The sequence below is a fragment of the Pelophylax lessonae genome, assembly GCF_965119305.1.
Source record: "Pelophylax lessonae genome assembly, chromosome: 6".
NCBI lineage: Eukaryota > Metazoa > Chordata > Amphibia > Anura > Ranidae > Pelophylax > Pelophylax lessonae.
This window is the reverse complement of record NC_138773.1, coordinates 251,232,990-251,253,043: the sequence shown is the minus strand read 5'-3', so window position 1 is coordinate 251,253,043 and position 20,054 is coordinate 251,232,990. Positions and strand designations below refer to the sequence as shown.

The following is a 20,054-nucleotide window of genomic DNA, read 5'->3' as shown; positions in this document are numbered from 1 at the left end:
TGTGTGTGTCCCTAGGGGCGTGATTCTAACTGTGATTGGCTGTGGCTTGAGCTGTAGGAACACTGATCAACGGTTCTACATAGTAGAACCGTATAATCAGTGTTTCTACACAGGGGAGAATGACAGGCGGCTTGTTTACATCAGCCGCCTGCCTTTCTCCCTCTCCCCCGACGATCGCAGAGTGAGCGGCGGACATTGGGTCCGCCGGTCACACGCGCGGGGGGGTCCGTGACCGCGCGGGAGCGCACCGCCGGCGGCGCGCGCTCGCTCCCCAGAGCCTCACAGGCTAGTGACGTATATATATGCGTCACTTTGCCTGTGAGGGGCTGACCGCCGCAGTATATCTACTTGCGGCGGTCGGCAAGCGGTTAAAATAAATAAACCTTCTAACTTTACAACCTCTTTACCTAAGGATCGGTCATCTACTCCAGTTGGTGAGCAGGGTTCAAGTAAGGGTACTCCATTATTATTGTAGTGACCTGTTCTAAGTGCCCAGCGTAGGCCAGAAGAACCCACCCCGGGGCAGGCCTCCTATGTGACCCACTCTTAGTGCCCAACAAGGAGGGGAACAAAGAGAAGGTACCACCCGCCACTGCTTACCCTACCTGTACTTTCATTTCTCGCAGTAACACAGGAAAGAATGCAATCATGAATATACAGTGAATGCATAGAGCAATATAATATCACTTCAAGATATGGAAAAAAAACTGGCTAAGTAACATTTGTATCAGATTTGGTACAATCGTGCAATACCAGCTCCAATATCACTATAAAGACAGCTGTCCGAGGGCGAACTCTTCCTGAACAGAGGGAGGCGCTCTGCACTTCTCACACAGCCGCTATGTTGGTATTAACCAATAGTGTTCTTCCAATCAGAAAGCGGCGCACTGATACCGCCCTATGTACGGCTTATCATCGGTCTAGGGATAGTTAAAACACACCTTTACTGTTGATTGGTCAGCACCAGCAACCTTTGCTTTTCTCCGAATCTGCGATTGGCAGAGACGTATGACCCGGCCCTCTTAGATTGACGTTAAAACGCTCTATAGACTACGCGATAGGCCAGGAGGAGGAGCATGGCGATGGTTGTTTATTCGCACTGCCACGCCCCCTGGCTGTGTTCCTGTAGCTGTGATTGGATAGCGCGGGTGGAAAGTGTGCGAGTGGAGAAGCTGCATCCTTGAAACAGAGAGAGGACACGGAGGGAGCCCGGGAAGTGCGGCCTATGGCAGAGAGGTGGTGTGTGCCTGTGTGATAGCTGGAGAGGAGAAGAGCCCCATCCGGCCATACAATGAGGCTGCTCAGGGCCCTCATGAGAAGTGCAAACCTCACCAGCAGCAGCACCCAGGGACTGGTGGATCACTACTCCAAGTTCTCCCCCTCACCCCTCTCTATGAAGCAATTCCTGGACTTCGGTGAGTTGGGTCACTGACTGCATAAAGGACCCCATTCAGTGCCAGCCTCTCCGGGCTTCTCCACACCATATATAATGAAGAGTCACACCTTCCTCCTCATACATAATGAAGAGTCCCACCTCTCCTCATACATGGAGAACATCCCACCTCTCCTCCTCATACATGGAGAACATCCCACCTGTCCTCCTCATACATAATGAAGACTTCCCACCTGTCCTCCTCATACATGGAGAACATCACACCTTCCTCCTCATGCATGGAGAACCTCCCACCTGTCCTCCTCCTACATGGAGAACATCCCACCTGTCCTCCTCATACATGGAGAACATCCCACCTGTCCTCCCTCATACACGGAGAACATCACACCTTCCTCCTCATACATGGAGAACCTCCCACCTATCCTCCTCCTACATGGAGAACATCCCACCTGTCCTCCTCATACATGGAGAACATCCCACCTGTCGTCCTCATACATGGAGAACATCCCACCTGTCCTCCTCATACATGGAGAACCTCCCACCTATCCTCCTCCTACATGGAGAACATCCCACCTGTCCTCCTCATACATGGAGAACATCCCACCTGTCCTCCTCATACATGGAGAACATCCCACCTGTCCTCCTCATACATGGAGAACATCCCACCTGTCGTCCTCATACATGGAGAACATCCCACCTGTCCTCCTCACACATGGAGAACATCCCACCTTTCCTCCTCACACATGGAGAACATCCCACCTTTCCTCCTCACACATGGAGAACATCCCACCTTTCCTCCTCATACATGGAGAACATCCCACCTGTCCTCCTCATACATGGAGAACACCCCACCTGTCCTCCTCATACATGGAGAACATCCCACCTGTCCTCCTCATACATGGAGAACATCCTACCTGTCCTCCTCATACATGGAGAACATCCTACCTGTCCTCCTCATACATGGAGAACATCCTACCTGTCCTCCTCATACATGGAGAACATCCCACCTGTCCTCCTCATACATGGAGAACATCCCACCTGTCCTCCTCATACATGGAGAACATCCCACCTGTCCTCCCTCATACACGGAGAACATCACACCTTCCTCCTCATACATGGAGAACCTCCCACCTATCCTCCTCCTACATGGAGAACATCCCACCTGTCCTCCTCATACATGGAGAACATCCCACCTGTCGTCCTCATACATGGAGAACATCCCACCTGTCCTCCTCATACATGGAGAACCTCCCACCTATCCTCCTCCTACATGGAGAACATCCCACCTGTCCTCCTCATACATGGAGAACATCCCACCTGTCCTCCTCATACATGGAGAACATCCCACCTGTCCTCCTCATACATGGAGAACATCCCACCTGTCGTCCTCATACATGGAGAACATCCCACCTGTCCTCCTCACACATGGAGAACATCCCACCTTTCCTCCTCACACATGGAGAACATCCCACCTTTCCTCCTCACACATGGAGAACATCCCACCTTTCCTCCTCATACATGGAGAACATCCCACCTGTCCTCCTCATACATGGAGAACACCCCACCTGTCCTCCTCATACATGGAGAACATCCCACCTGTCCTCCTCATACATGGAGAACACCCCACCTGTCCTCCTCATACATGGAGAACATCCTACCTGTCCTCCTCATACATGGAGAACATCCTACCTGTCCTCCTCATACATGGAGAACATCCCACCTGTCCTCCTCACACATGGAGAACATCCTACCTGTCCTCCTCATACACGGAGTACATCCTACCTGTCCTCCTCATACACGGAGAACATCCCACCTGTCCTCCTCATACACGGAGAACATCCCACCTGTCCTCCTCATACATGGTGAACACCCCACCTGTCCTCCTCATACATGGAGAACACCCCACCTGTCCTCCTCATACATGGAGAACATCCCACCTGTCCTCCTCATACATGGAGAACACCCCACCTGTCCTCCTCATACATGGAGAACACCCCACCTGTCCTCCTCATACATGGAGAACATCCCACCTGTCCTCCTCATACATGGAGAACACCCCACCTGTCCTCCTCATACATGGAGAACATCCTACCTGTCCTCCTCATACATGGAGAACATCCTACCTGTCCTCCTCATACATGGAGAACATCCTACCTGTCCTCCTCATACATGGAGAACATCCTACCTGTCCTCCTCATACATGGAGAACATCCTACCTGTCCTCCTCATACATGGAGTACATCCTACCTGTCCTCCTCATACACGGAGAACATCCCACCTGTCCTCCTCATACACGGAGAACATCCCACCTGTCCTCCTCATACATGGTGAACACCCCACCTGTCCTCCTCATACATGGAGAACACCCCACCTGTCCTCCTCATACATGGAGAACACCCCACCTGTCCTCCTCATACATGGAGAACACCCCACCTGTCCTCCTCATACATGGAGAACATCCTACCTGTCCTCCTCATACATGGAGAACATCCTACCTGTCCTCCTCATACATGGAGAACATCCTACCTGTCCTCCTCATACATGGAGAACATCCTACCTGTCCTCCTCATACATGGAGAACATCCTACCTGTCCTCCTCATACATGGAGAACATCCTACCTGTCCTCCTCATACATGGAGAACATCCTACCTGTCCTCCTCATACATGGAGAACATCCTACCTGTCCTCCTCATACACGGAGAACATCCCACCTGTCCTCCTCATACACGGAGAACATCCCACCTGTCCTCCTCATACATGGTGAACATCCCACCTGTCCTCCTCATATATGAAGAACATCCCACCTGTCCTCCTCATACATGGAGAACATCCCACCTGTCCTCCTCATACATGGAGAACATCCCACCTGTCCTCCTCACACATGGAGAACATCCCACCTGTCCTCCTCACACATGGAGAACATCCCACCTGTCCTCCTCACACATGGAGAACATCCCACCTTTCCTCCTCACACATGGAGAACATCCCACCTTTCCTCCTCATACATGGAGAACACCCCACCTGTCCTCCTCATACATGGAGAACACCCCACCTGTCCTCCTCATACATGGAGAACATCCCACCTGTCCTCCTCATACATGGAGAACACCCCACCTGTCCTCCTCATACATGGAGAACATCCTACCTGTCCTCCTCATACATGGAGAACATCCTACCTGTCCTCCTCATACATGGAGAACATCCTACCTGTCCTCCTCATACATGGAGAACACCCCACCTGTCCTCCTCATACATGGAGTACATCCTACCTGTCCTCCTCATACACGGAGAACATCCCACCTGTCCTCCTCATACACGGAGAACATCCCACCTGTCCTCCTCATACATGGTGAACATCCCACCTGTCCTCCTCATACATGGAGAACATCCCACCTGTCCTCCTCATACATGGAGAACATCCCACCTGTCCTCCTCATATATGAAGAACATCCCACCTGTCCTCCTCATACATGGAGAACATCCCACCTGTCCTCCTCATACATGGAGAACATCCCACCTGTCCTCCTCATACATGGAGAACATCCCACCTGTCCTCCTCACACATGGAGAACATCCTACCTGTCCTCCTCATACATGGAGAACATCCTACCTGTCCTCCTCATACACGGAGAACATCCCACCTGTCCTCCTCATACACGGAGAACATCCCACCTGTCCTCCTCATACATGGTGAACATCCCACCTGTCCTCCTCATATATGAAGAACATCCCACCTGTCCTCCTCATACATGGAGAACATCCCACCTGTCCTCCTCACACATGGAGAACATCCCACCTGTCCTCCTCACACATGGAGAACATCCCACCTGTCCTCACACCTTCCTTAGGAGACAGCTCATACGTAAAGTGTTTTCATTTCAATCAAACAATGTGGCATCCTTTCATTACTAACACATCACCCAGTCCATATCAGTATAGATATCCAGCATGATATTTTTCCCCATTGAGATCTGATGTATTTTCAAAGTGTTCCTTTAACTTTTTTTTTGGCTGTGTGTATGTATGTGTGTGTGTGTATGTATGTATATATATATATATATATATATATATATATATATATATATATATATATATAATGTACACTGATCAGATATAATTTCATGACCACTGACTGGTTTAGTGAGTAACACTGATTTTCATTACAATGGCATCTGAAAGTCTGTGCGATATATTGGGCAGCAAACAAACATGTCCATGAAGTCAAGGTACCCATGCTGATCTATGTCCACAGCCAAAGCACCTGCAATGGGCACGTGAGCATTGGAACTGGACTACAGAGCAGTGGAAGAAAGTGGCCTGGTTTGATGAACCACGTTTCCTTTTACATCATGTGGATGCCCGGGTACCTATGTGTCTCTTACGTGGCAAAAACATGTCACCAGGATGCAGTATGGTAAGAAGGCAAGCTGGTAGAGGCAGTGTAATATTTTGGGAAATGTTCTGCTGGGAAATCTTAGTCCTGCCATTCATGTGGATGTTACTTTGACACTTCCCATCTACCTAAACATTGTTGGTGACCAAGTACAGCCCTTCATGAAACTGTATTCCTGATGGCATTGGTCTTATTCAGCAGGATAGTGCACCCTGCCACACTGCATACAGGTTTCAAGAGTGGTTTGAGGAACACAGCAATGAATTTGAGGTGTTGCCTTGGCCTTTAGATTATCCAGACTTCAATCCAATCAAGCATCTGTGGGATGTGCCATTTCGGTCCCACCTCACAACTTACAGGACCTAAAGGACCTGCTACTGAGGGTTCATTGCCAGATACTACTGCGTACCTTCATAGATCTAGTGGCACCCAAGCCTAGATGAGTCAGGGCTGTTTTGGTGGTAAAACGGGGACCTACTCCACGCATATCTCATGGAGTCTGCTCTATGCTGCATAAAGGACTTAGAGAGGTGGGGGAGGAGCAGAGTTGTATAAAGTATTCAAAACCCATACTTGAGTAGAAGTGGAAGCGCTCGATCAAAAAGTGACTTGAGTAGAAGTACTAAAGTATTCAACATTTTTTGTACTTAAGTATTGCAAGTAGTTTTTTTAAAAATTCGTATGCGCTAATACACATGTTTTGAGCTTCATGAAACCTGCCATCTACTGTTCTGGCAGTGGTAATTTTTATAATAGTAACGAGTAATTATGCAGCACAAAAAAAAAAATATTGGAGTAGAAGTATTGAAATCATTGAAAAAATGTAGTGAAGTAAAAGTGGAAGTAGGAGAAAAAAATTCTACTCTAGGAAAGTACAGATACCGCCTTTCGGTACTTAAGTACAGTAGTGAAGTAGTTCTACTTAGTTACTATACATCTCTGGGGAGGAGACTGCAGGGTGGGAGTATCAGCAGGAGGCAGAGAAGAAAACGGTACACTGATCTTCCCAGAGATTACCTGTGATCAGGGAGCGCCAGTCCACACAGGTCTGACCATTTGAGTACAGGCAGACTGTGCTTCCAGGTAGAAGACAAAGAAGCAGATTGACCATGCTGGGATAGATGTGTTTCCAAGCCTAGTGTGGTCTGTTTGAAATAGTAAAACAGAGGGACAGGCAGGATTCCCATGGATTTCACAATGGTATTTTCAATATCTGAGACACGTACCTATCACAAACCTGTAGATAAGGGCTTCTCTCTAATCACCCTAAACTGCCAGTTACTCAGAAATGGGCTGAAACCAGAGGTTCCATAAAGCAGCCAAGCAATTAGCCTTTTTTTTTCAGAAAGAGCAGTGACAGTCCTGTATTTCTCTCAGGACCTATTTTAATTAAAGAGACACAGGTGTTATTTACTAAAACTGGAGAGTGCAAAATCTGGGGCAGCTGTGCATGGTTGCCAATCCGCTTCTAAGGGCTCTTTTCGATCCGCGATCCCCGCTGAGCCGGGCGGATGACAGCTCCGTCTCCGCTTGCAGAGCGGAGAGGGAGGTGTCTCAGCACCCGCTGCCCTCTATGGGGGATCGGAGGAGAGCGGACCGCTTGTCCGCTCTCATCAGATCCGCTCCGCTCCAATTACTGAACGGATGGAAAAATAGGGTTTCCATCCGTCCAGATTTCAGCACAGGATCGGATGCGGATGGCAGCGGGTGTCAGCGGAGGTCACCTACCATTACTGAATAGGCAAGGTGACAGTACCTCTTAAGAGTTAGTTTGTAGAAGGGAAATACCTTATAGAGGACAGGGGGCATGACTAATGTGTTGACATTCACTGAAGAGCAGGCAGTACAGTTACACGGAGGTTCTGGAAAGTTAGAGTATCCCCATGCTGTGCATTTATATAAGCACTTACATAGTGAGGTTGAAAAAAGACATCAGTCCATCCAGTTCAACCTATGATGTGTGTGTGTGTTTGCTGTTAACCGTACATTGTATACCCCTGTATGTTGTGGTCTTTAAGGTGCCCATCTAATTGTTTTTTTTTAAACTATCGATGCTCCCTGCTGATACCACTGCTTGTGGAAGAGAATTCCACATCCTTAACGCTCTGACAGTAAAGAACCCCTTACGCAGTTTAAGGTTAAACTGCTTTTCTGCTAGTGTTAGTGAGTTGCCCCGTGTCTTATTGAATTCCCTTTCTCTGAAAAGTTTGTTCCTTATGCTAGGGTCACCAGTACAGTATTTGTACATTGATATCATATCCCCCCTCAATCGTCTCTTCTCCAGAGAGAATAGGTTCAGTGCTTGTAGTCTTTCCTCATAGCTGAGGTCCTCCATTCCCCTAATTATTTTTGTTGCCCTTCTCTGGACTCTTTCCAATTCCAGCGCATCCTTCCTGAGGACCGGTGCCCAGAACTGGAAGGAATACTCCAGATGTGGCCAGACCAGAGTCTTGTAGAGCGGGAGAATAATCTCTTTATTTCTGGAGTGAATCTCCTTTTTCATACATCCCAGTATTCTGTTGGCTTTGCTTGCAGCGGCTTAGCATTGCATGCCACTGCCAAGCCTGTTATCCACTAGGACCCCCAGGTCCTCTTCCATCATAGATTCACCCAGAGGATCACCGCCTAGTGAGTTACTTGCGTTTGTATTTCTGAAACCTAAGTGCATTATCTTACATTTTTCAACATTAAACCTCATCTGCCATGTAGTTGCCCACCCCATTATTTTGTCCAGGTCTTCTAGTAAGGTTTCCACATTCTTCATAGAAGATATTGGCATGCTTAGCTTAGTATCGTCCCCAAATACCGAGATTGTGCTGTTTATCCCATCCTCTAGGTTGTTTATGAATAAATTAAACCAGATTGGTTCCCAGGGCAGATCCTTGGGGGACCCCACTTTCCACACCCGACCAATCCAAGTACTCCCCATTTAGGAGTGTGTGGATCACAGACCTTGCTGCACTACTATGGCAGCAGTTATTGGAAATGAAGACTGAACAGTGAGGGGGGCTCATTTTATGGCATTAAATATTACTCCTACATGTGGGATGTCATAGCAAGTTTAGTAGAGAATGACCAGGATGACAAACAGTCATATTTATCATGGATAGTTTGTGTCCAGCTCCCCATTCACACTCCTCTATGCCCTGTCATGTTGTGCTGAATCATTGCTATAGTAACACAAAGGGCTGCAACGTGATCACTATTCTGCATCTATATGTTTCACATGAGGCTTCTGAATAGGTTCAACTTTGTTCCAATTTTGAGCAAAATATCTAAGATGTGTGATAGGTCACATGAATATAAATAGCCAGCAATGCATTACCTTGGCCTGCAGCATGAAGGGCAAGTAGCTAGTACAGTTTCTGTGCATGCATTTTTTCATTTGCTTTTAAAGAGGTTGTAAACCTCAGGGGAAAAAAAGAAACCTGAAAGACAAAGGCTTAATGAGATAGTATGCATTGCATACTAGCTCATTATGAAATACTTAGCTTAGAATGAAGCCCCCCCCCCAGCGCCGCCCGCTCACCGCTGACACGGCCAACATGTTCAGCCAGCTTCCTTCTGGGTTCGCGTCCACCGGCCATCTGATTGGCCGGAGCCGCGATGATGTCACTCCCTTGCATGTCCGCAGGAGCCACTGTTCACGGCACAGGGCTCTGAAGGAATGGCACAGGCGGCCGTTCCTTCAGAGCTCATGCGCCAGTGATGTCAGGGGCTGCATGCAAAGTAAATATCTCCAAAACGGTACATGTTTAGGAGATATTTACAGTACCTATAGGTACGCCTTATACTTATAGGTACGCTTTATCATAGACTCACCTATAGGTACAAGTTACAGAGGAAGCTTTACTTCCTCCTTTAACACTTAAAGTAACAAGCAAACTGAAGCACAATGCATGTTGCAGGCAGAAGAAATAGAAGTAAATGTAATGATAGGATGTTATTGCTACCGGTTACAATGTTGCATATCAATATTTTTTTTTTTTTTTCTTTGATCTCCAGCCTCACTGTCCCTGGCCTGTATCTTTCATTCATCAGATTTAATTGTTTTAATTATGGAGACTCTGCATCTGTTACTTAGGGTGGTCTGCATGCAGATTATCTGCCTAGGAACACCCACTCCTCCAGATTGATATCCTCCCATCAAGATTTTTTGATATTTGCATGATTCCTCCCTGAAAGGAAATCTCTTCAAAGTGGGAGGAGAACCCCCTCTTAGATAGTTGTCCTGGGTCTCTCTCTCCTCATTGGCTGAGACACAGCAGCGGGAGCCATTGGCTCCTACTGCTGTCAATCACAGTCTGTGAGCCAGTGAAGAGAGAGCAGGGGACAGGTCCGAGTCGCGGCACTGTGTATTATGGATGCATAGAGCAGGGGCCTGGGAGTGAGCACGCACCACTGCCCCTAGCACAAGCGACTTGCTATTGGGGGCACTGGTTGGTTTGGGGGACCAGGAGCACAGGCAGGGGACCCGAGAAGAAGAGGATCAGGGCTGCTCTGTGCCAAACCATTGCACAGAGCAGATAGGTATAAGGCCCCTTTCACACTTGCGGACCGTTCAGATCCACCTGTCAGTTTTTCAGGTGGATCTGAATGGATGCCCCATGCATCTCTATGGGGCATCGGATGTCAGCAGAGACATGTCCACTGACCTCCGATCCTGTCCCTCAAATCCGGACGATAAAAACCCTATTTTCCATCTGTCTGGTGGATCGGATCAGATGGGAACGGACAGGCGGTCCATTCTCATCTGATTCCCCCATAGAGAAAAGCGGGGACCTGACCGCTCTGTCTCCATACACAGCGCGGAGACAGAGATGCCATACGTCCACCGACGTGTAAAAGGGGCCTAACATCGTGTTTTTTTTTTTTTTTTTTGTTTTTTTTTATAAACCAAACCTTTTAATATCACTTTGAAAGTAGCCTGTTGGAGCAAGGTGTATTATCTCTTTAATCCTCTGCCCTAAACTAAAAGAATTTAAACATTGCGGTTGTTAATGTTTTTCACTTTCATAGAGCTGGGCTTTAAATGTGGTGGGAAAATCCAATTTTTTTACTGGAATCTCTCTATCACATTGTATATGACTGCTGATGGATGAATTGTTTCAAAATGATCGCATTTGGTAATGGTTTTCAAGGAGGATTCACCCTATTTACATGGTTCAAAAAGGATTCAGCCATCAGCAACCACATAGTGAGAATCCAATTACAAATAAGATTTGCCCTTCTACCACACCACACCACACACCATGCTAAAAATAAATACCATAAAATACAGACAGAAGAACATCCAGCAAAGATTCACTGTGTGAATCCTACAACAGATCCTTCACAGATTGTCCCTTATTTATAAATATAACGCTTGTGACAAATTGCATCACATTTACAAACCAAGTAAACAAGTGCGTAATGGCACATTTTCTCATTTTATAGCTGGTTTTGTTAAACCTTTCATGTTAATATAGTAGGTATTTTAACCCTCCTAAATTATTTTTTTTTTTTACTAGAAAGGAGTTGAGGAATATACCAGTATAACCGTTTTTTGATTTATTCTCCCTCCTACAATATGACTGTGAGTTTCCTGTGCCAAATGATCTTCTTGTCTTTTGCCTGTGTGTCTTCTGTAGTCTGTGGTGAAATCCTGTGGTTGGCACACAGATCAGAGGGACTAGAGGAAGGGTTTGGTATAACTTTACATGGAGCATTTCTGTGGGGAAAACCCCCCACCTGTGAGGATCAGAGCACTTCTTTTTGACATCCACTATGTGATTATATTGGATTTATCAGCTCAGAGTAGATATTTTACACAGCGGTTTTCAGCTGCTAAAGTTGCTGTGTCAAGAGTTCTACTTCAAGAAGTCACTAACAGTAGTTTACGATTACTGCCGCTCAGCATATAACCTATAACCTATATAGTCTTATTTAATTTGATAGTTGAAACATGTTTCTATTTAATTGGTGATATGTGTGCAGGTTTTATAAATGTGCCGTTTGTCTTTTAGGATCTGTAAATGCTTGTGAAAAGACGTCATTTATTTTCCTGCGACAGGAATTACCTGTGAGATTGGCAAACATAATGAAAGAAATAAACTTGCTTCCAGACAACCTCCTAAAGATGCCTTCAATAAAACTGGTACAGAGCTGGTAAGAGCGCTTTCCACTGCAACATAGATTTTGGGTGGGTGTGATATCCTCAAGAGGGGGAGGTACAGTAAGGGCTGGCTATCAACACAGCAATGAAAGTCAGTATTGCATATGCATTCTAGGTGCGATTGTGCAATGTGTATGGTATGATGTTGTCAGGTTTGCTTTAAAGAGGAAGTAAACTTCCATCTTTAAGTTTTACCTATAGGTAAGCCTAGATTTACACAGACACACAGAGCTTTGCTCCTCCCTTGCTGCCAACTCTCAGGAGAGTTAGAAAAAGAGCTGTGCATGATGTCATTAGCCTAGGCTTTTTACCAGACAAAGAGGAAGTGGGCTGTATAAGGTATTACTGGCTGGAAAAAAAATGTTTTACTATCCAAAGTTAAAGAAGTTGTCTCAAGGTTTTTCACCTTAATGCAATCTATGCATTCCAGCGACGAGCACGAGCCCAGCGGCTCCAGCCACTATCTCGGGTCCTCTTTATATAGATTGATAGCAGCTTAAGCTATTAGCTCCTGCTGCTGTCAATCAAATCCAGTGACATGGGGGCGGGGCCGAGTCCTGCTGTCTGTGTCAATAGACGCAGCAGTAGGACTCGTGAGCGCGCCCGCATGGGTACCCCCATGGAAAGCCTTTCCCCGTGGGGGCACCCGATGAAGAGGAGCGCCACCGGGGCACCCCAGCAAAGGAGGATGGGGGCAAAACCTTTGCACAGAGCAGGTAAGTACAACATGTTTGTTATTTAAAAAAAGAAACCAGCAAACAAATCGTTACAATCACTTTAAAACAACAAGGGCAAAGGATTTAATAGATCGAAAGATGAAAAAATGACTGAAGAGTCGCTTTTAAATTAAAGTGCTAAGCAGGAAGTACAAAGCCGATGGCTGTATCTCTTATTTATTTATTTATTTTTTCACTTACTGATTAAAGGCCAGGTCCACTCTGGGGTGAACATGTAGCTGTTTTGGACACCGGAGTTCTTAGTATTAACACACATGATGTTTTCTCAGGTATGTTCAGAGTTTCCAGGAAATAGTTGATTTTAAAGACCGAAATGCAGAAGACCCAGAAACGGTCAGAACGTAAGTGTATCTATGATTATTTCATAATGTGTATATCTTTAGTGACAATGTCTAGCAGTATATGTGGTCACACATATTGCATGATCTGTGATGTGATGAAATGGCCTCACAAGTGTTTTGTTGCTGAGCTGTGCTTTGTTTCTATGAGCTTACTGAACTTCGTTCTATGTAAAGATTTTATTATGTCACTAAAAAATTGTATCTGAGTATGTGGGAAATTCATTTCTCTTTATTTTGCGTATGAAACTCTTAATACTTGTTCAGTTTTTCTTGTATAAACGCTTTCCAAAATGGCCACAAAACATAACTTTTTACAGTTTAATAAATGCTAATAGTCTTTGTTTTTGGTCAGTTTCACAGACACAGTGATAACCATCCGAAATCGGCACAATGATGTCATTCCCACCATGGCGCAGGGTGTCGTAGAATATAAAGACAGCTTTGGCGTTGATCCAGTAACGTCACAGAATGTCCAGTATTTCTTGGACCGTTTCTACATGAGTCGCATTTCAATCAGAATGCTTTTAAATCAGCACAGTAAGTTTAACAGCTGCAGTGGGTTCTTGGGGCCAGGCCTTCACCACATTTAGTGCAGAGGAAAATTGTGCAGTTCCTACAGAAATCCTGCCACTGTTTTTGTCCAATTCAGTCTTAAACAAAATGTACTGGAAATGCATTACTAATGCATGTAAATGCACACGCAGAACTGCACAGTGAATGCAGGGATTGTGGTGTAATGCCCCATACACACGTGCAGATTATCTGCAGACTTTTGTCTGCAGACTTACCAAAACCATATAATATGAGGTCACACCTAAACACTTTCAATTTGTATGCAATCCGGCAGGCCCTTTCACTACATAGAAAAGGTAAGTCTGCAGACAAAAGTCTGCAGATAATCTGCACGTGTGTATGGGGCATAAGCCTAGGTTCACACTGGTGTTGCTGCAAAATCATGCATTTTTCATTGCATTTTTGTTGCAGGGTTTTGTGTTTTTGTACCTGCTTTTTTTCATGCTTCATGGTGTGTTTCTTTTTTTGTTATTTTGTTTTTTTTTTTTTTTTTATGTAAGAGACTGGTTAAGTCTAAACCCAGCCATAAATGCATGTAAATGCGTTTTTAATGTGCTTCTGTTGAAGTCTATCAGGTCAGAAATGCAGCATGCTGCACCCAAAGAGAAATCAATCTAGTGTGAACAGGGCCTAACAAGGCCTGAGGGTACCATGTGATTGCCAACTCACTGGTTTGGGAATACTGCTGCACGCTATAGTTAAAGCTGAACTTCGGTGAAAAAAAAAAAACCCTTGCAATGGGGCTACCCACCACTTTAAGGATTAAATGCGTTTTTTTGCCCAGGGCGCAATGAAAAGGAACTTTTACCTTCATTATCTCTTCCTCCTTCATGCTCCTTTTCTCTGTGCGGTTAGTCTCCCAAAGACTCTTCTCTCGAGCACTCCGTTGATTGCACTTGACGGTCATTGCGTACAATGCAGGACCAACAGTACCCTGTTGTAAGGGAGGATTCCAAAGGCCCATCCACAACTTCGGGGGGATGAAGAGAGTGCTAGTTTCCGGGGGAAGCAGGAGATACTCTAGGCTAAAACTCAGCTGCTGCATATTTATTATAATTTTTAAATTTCACACCAGATTTATTTTACCTAGGCGCGAGGGTTATACCACAAGTATATTTTCTGACAGTTCAACCATAGGAGGAAAGTACCCGTCTCTTTGCCACATCTCCAGCATTGGGCAGAGACAGAAGGGGAGAATTTATGAACCAGATCTGTGGTTTTATACCAGCGCATCTTCAATTTATACCATTTTCCTGAGTGGAAACCTTTTATGAATAGATAAGTGGATGCATTCCCAGTCTATCTCATCTATCTCCATACCCAGAGCGATTTCCCAATATGCATGATCAGAGCGCAAAGTAACGGGGGGTTCCCCAAACAAGGAAGCACAGAGTGCTGATATGACATGGCTCTGGGGGGTCGAGCAGGAACATAGTGACTCAAATATTGTATGGGTCTTGGTTAAAGCCTTCTCTGGGGAATGGTTTATCTAAGAAGTCTTTTTAAATTAAATATAGGGCCAGAAAGGGAACAAACCCATGTTTGAGAGCTCTGCAAGTTCAGTTAGCCACATGAAATGGCCTCTATGAAAGAAGTGTTTGCCTATCGTCTTTGTGTACAGCTAATTTGGTACCGAAAAGGACATGGGGGGGGGAAATCCAGGTTGCATCTAACTGGGGTAATAGAGCATTTTTTGGTGCGTGTGTGGCACATGCCCTATCAAATGCATGAAGGGTGGCCCCAAAAAGGGAATGAGAAAGGAGAGTTGACAACATGTTCCCTGGAAAGCCAAAGGACATAGCATAATTCAGAGACCAGGTTTTCTATTCTAAGGTCACCCTTCCTTTCCATCGGAAATGCATCTTGCAATCGACAACCCGAGCAAGATGGACCGCCCGGTAGTAGTGCTGTAGATCAGGAAGGCAAATTCCTCCATTGGCTTTAGGTAGCACTAACTTCGTCCATTGTATCCATGCAGGTCTATTGCAACACAAGAAGGTCCTACACATGGACTTGTACTGCCCGAAAAAGGAAGGTGGCAGGTGTATTGATAGTGTTTGGAGTTTATGGAGTAAGCGAGGGAGAATTGTCATCTTTAGAATGGATGCACACCTGAACCAGGAGTTGGTGGATTTATCCCAGCTTTTGAAGATCCTGGCTTATGATTTTCAGTTCCGCCAAAAAGTTTCTATCATAAAGTTCTGATTAATCAGAAGGAAGTCGTATGCCTACATAGGAAATGACATCTGCTTTCAGCTTGAAGGGAAAATGTATTTTATTTTGGCATTGCTTGGACAATTCTATAGGTAATGACACGTTCGGTGGATAAAAGAGAAAAAGTAGAACATCATCTGCAAATGCTGCAATCTTGAACTAACATTCAAGTACCTGTATGCTTTTAATACCCGAGTTAGCCCTAATGCAACGTAGGAGAGGTTTGAGAGTAAAGATATAGAGCAAGGGAGAGGGAGAGAACCCCTGCCTGGTTCCAATATGGATAGAGAAGCCACCCGACCGGTGGCCATTGACTCTGACTCTAACTTTAGCTCTGGGGTTGGCATAAAAAGACAGGATGAGGGCTTCTATGCGAGGCCTAAGCCCCAGAGCACTCAGCACCGCATCCATGTAGTCCCAAGGTCACTCTGTCTAACCTTTTCCTCATCCATCGCAGGAAGAAGCCCTCCTGCTATGTGGAAGTGAGCCAGTGATGCAAGTTCAGGGCCTTAATTGTATTGTCTCTGGCCTCTCTTCAAGGGACAAACCCCACTTGATCCAGACTAAGCCAAGCAGGCACATGATAGGATAAGTGGGTTGCTAAAATTTTGACAACAAGCTTAACGTCAACGTTGAGACGAGAAATCGGGCGATAGTTGGCGACATTAGTGTGTTCTTTCCCTTCCTTGGGGATGACAGAGATGTAAGCATCCAATAGGCTCTCGGACGCACAGGAATTGGTGGAGAGTAGAGCTGCGCGATTCTGGTTAAAATGAGGATCACAATTTTTTTTTTTTTTTTTTTCTTCAAATAAAGATCAGAATTCTTGGCGTAACATTATCTTTCACATTATACAAACAAATTGGGCCAATTTTACTGTTTTTTTTTTTTTTGTTTTTTTTAATTCAATAAAGTGTGTTTTTTTTTTTTTTTTTTTTTCCCAAAAAGACTGCTGCCTAAATACAGTGTGACATAAAAGATTGCAACGATTGCCATTTTATGCTCTAGGGTCTCTGCTAAAATATATATATGTAATGTTTGGGGGTACTAAGTAATTTTATATAAAAGAAAATACTTATTTTAACTTGTGTTAAAGAGGTTGTAAACTCATACACACTTTTTTTTCCGACCTGAAAGAGAAACCCATAATGAGCTAGTATGCATCGCTAGTATGCTAGTATGCAATATCATTATGCAATACTTACCTTAGAACGAGCCCCCGCCGCGCAGTCCGCTTACCTCTATGTCCAGTCGCCCGTCTTCCGGGATCGCAGCATCCGGCCATCTGATTGGCCGGAGCCGCGGTGTCGTCACTCCCGCGCCCGTGCGCGGGAGCCGATGGTCACGGCACGGGACTCTGAAGGAACGGCACCAGCGGCCATTCCTTCAGAGCGCATGCGCCAGTGACATCACTGGCTGCATGAAAGGTAAATATCTCCTAAACGGTACATGTTTAGGAGATATTTACAGTACCTATAGGTAAGCCTAAAGTGTCAGAGGAGGGTTTACTTCCTCTTTAACCCTCCTAGCGGTAACCCCGAGCGTGACTCGGGGTGGATTTTCTGTGCTAGGATCGGTATCCCCGAGTCACGCTCGGGGTGGATGGGCAGAGCGTGCATCGGTCTCTTACCTTCTCCTGGCGATCCAGCGATGATCTCCCATTGCTGTGATCGCCAGCCGTCTGAGATCCCCGCCTCTCGTCTGTCCTCCGTCGGTGTGATGACTTCCTAGTTCCGTTCCCTGCAGCAGCAATGCTGCATGGGAGCGGAACTAGGGAGGGAAATTCAAACATTGAACGTTGCACAAAACACAAACACACACATCATTTTATGTATGTATGTATGTATGTATGTATGTGTGTGTGTGTATGTATATATATATATATATATATATATATATATAATTATTGTGTATGTATATATATAAACGCATTAATTCTAATCAATAATTTAATTGTATTATATATTATATAATAAAATTATATTATTGATTAGATTATAATTCATGCGTTTGTGTTTCAAATTGATCACATCTGGGATGTCTACTAGAGTCTTGTTTTTGGTCAGGTTTAAGTCAGTAATTACTAAGAATTGTAGGCCTATAATACATAACGAAAGGATTTATGTGGTTCCGCGCTTAGGATAGGGGGTATATATGGAAAAATGACACCACACCTGGCTGCTGCCCACTTCAAAAAATGCAACCCTGAAAGGGGGGCATTTGAATGAATAAGAAAAAGGAGGAGAAGTAGTTGGCGCTGCCTGGTGGGGTATTGGGAATACAATTTTTATGGTTGCTAGCCTCCTGAATTAAGTTATGTATAAAAATTCTATGTACTGTGATTTAGGGTGTATAAAACAACATTGACAAAATAGTAAAACTGGGTCAATCTATGCGTAGAATCAATAGTGTTCCATGTGTAAATCAAAACATCAAAAAATCTTAAAAATTATAAAAATTAGATCAGCATATACATACAATGTGTGCAATCGGTGGGTATAAAGTGCAAAAAAGGGTGCAATAGTGAATATCTGGAGTGGAATGATAATAAATTCGTTAAAATATCCAATCATAAATAAGCAACCATATCATCACAATCAATAAATATAACCATAAAAATTCTAATAAATATAAGTGCAAAAAAAGTGCATATATATAGCTGCCAAAAAATACGTGCAAAAGTGCAAAAAAGTGAAAACGATCAAAAAGATCTTTCTGCTATACAGCTGTGCAAAAGAGACGGCAGCACAGAAAATTGAAGTGTCCTTATAAATTATGAAGCAAATAGATCACAACACATGTGCAATCTCGGTGATTTGACAGATCCAGAGAAGTCCTAAATTGTGTAGTCCATATATAGTGATTATGGTGCTCTTTTCTCTATGCCCAGAGTGTGGTGAATGGGCAGAAGGAATAAGTGTTCCCCTGAGCCTGGGGTCCTGCGCTTACCAGATTCCCTTACCCCTACAGGGGTAAACAGCGGGTCGATAATAAGGGATTGCTCCCATACACTGGCAATCAGGATGTCCCCAGACCTCGATCTCTCTCCTTTAATAGTGTTCAGGTGTCAGCTCAGTAGGTATAATGAACTCCAATTCAGTACCCGGGTATGTAGAAGAAAAGGGAAGGAGCCTCCGATAGTGTAATATCGTTTTTAAAAAGACACTTTATTGTTAAAAAAGGACATGTACTCACATAAAAGTGTAACCTATCGTGTGCCCTTCTGGCATAGGAACCGCAACCTCCTCACTTGCGGTGCACGTCAGTGGAACTACTGACTGAACACTATTAAAGGAGAGAGATCGAGGTCTGGGGACATCCTGATTGCCAGTGTATGGGAGCGATCCCTTATTATCGACCCGCTGTTTACCCCTGTAGGGGTAAGGGAATCTGGTAAGCGCAGGACCCCAGGCTCAGGGGAACACTTCTTCCTTCTGCCCATTCACCACACTCTGGGCATAGAGAAAAGAGCACCATAATCACTATATATGGACTACACAATTTAGGACTTCTCTGGATCTGTCAAATCACCGAGATTGCACATGTGTTGTGATCTATTTGCTTCATAATTTATAAGGACACTTCAATTTTCTGTGCTGCCATCTCTTTTGCACAGCTGTATAGCAGAAAGATCTTTTTGATCGTTTTCACTTTTTTGCACTTTTGCACGTATTTTTTTGGCAGCTATATATACTTATTTAGCACTTATATTGCACTTGCACTTATATTTATTAGAATTTTTATGGTTCTATTTATTAATTGTGGTGATATGGTTGCTTATTTATGATTGGATATTTTAACTAATTTATTATCATTCCACTCCTGATATTCACTATTGCACCCTTTTTTGCACTTTATACCCACTGATTGCACACATTGTATGTATATGCTGATCTAATTTTTATAATTTTTAAGATTTTTTGATGTTTTGATTTACACATGGAACACTATTGATTCTACGCATAGATTGACCCAGTTTTACTATTTTGTCCATGTTGTTTTATACACCCTAAATCATAGTACATAGAATTTTTATACATAACTTAATTCAGGAGGCTAGCAACCATAAATTGTATTCCCAATACCCCACCAGGCAGCGCCAACTACTTCTCCTCCTTTTTCCTATAATACATAACGCCAAATTTCCATGAAAAAAATTGTACCACTTTTGGTACCGAATTCCTGACAGAATCATACCGCCAGGGAGGTTAAGCAACATGTGTCAGAAGAAGGCGTTGTCTTTAAGAA

At 44.5% G+C, this 20,054-nt stretch overlaps 1 protein-coding gene across 1 annotated transcript in view; it reads left to right on the top strand.

Moving 5' to 3' along the window:
* The first annotated feature begins 1,103 nt into the window (after positions 1 to 1,103).
* Positions 1,104 to 20,054, top strand: part of PDK1 (pyruvate dehydrogenase kinase 1) — a 66,965-nt gene continuing 48,014 nt past the window's right edge. The window contains exons 1-4 of the mRNA XM_082262276.1: positions 1,104 to 1,415; positions 11,793 to 11,934; positions 12,948 to 13,019; positions 13,372 to 13,556. Coding sequence (XP_082118402.1) covers positions 1,292 to 1,415; positions 11,793 to 11,934; positions 12,948 to 13,019; positions 13,372 to 13,556 — 523 coding nt within the window. The 5' untranslated portion in view covers positions 1,104 to 1,291. The remainder of the gene's footprint in view (positions 1,416 to 11,792; positions 11,935 to 12,947; positions 13,020 to 13,371; positions 13,557 to 20,054) is intronic.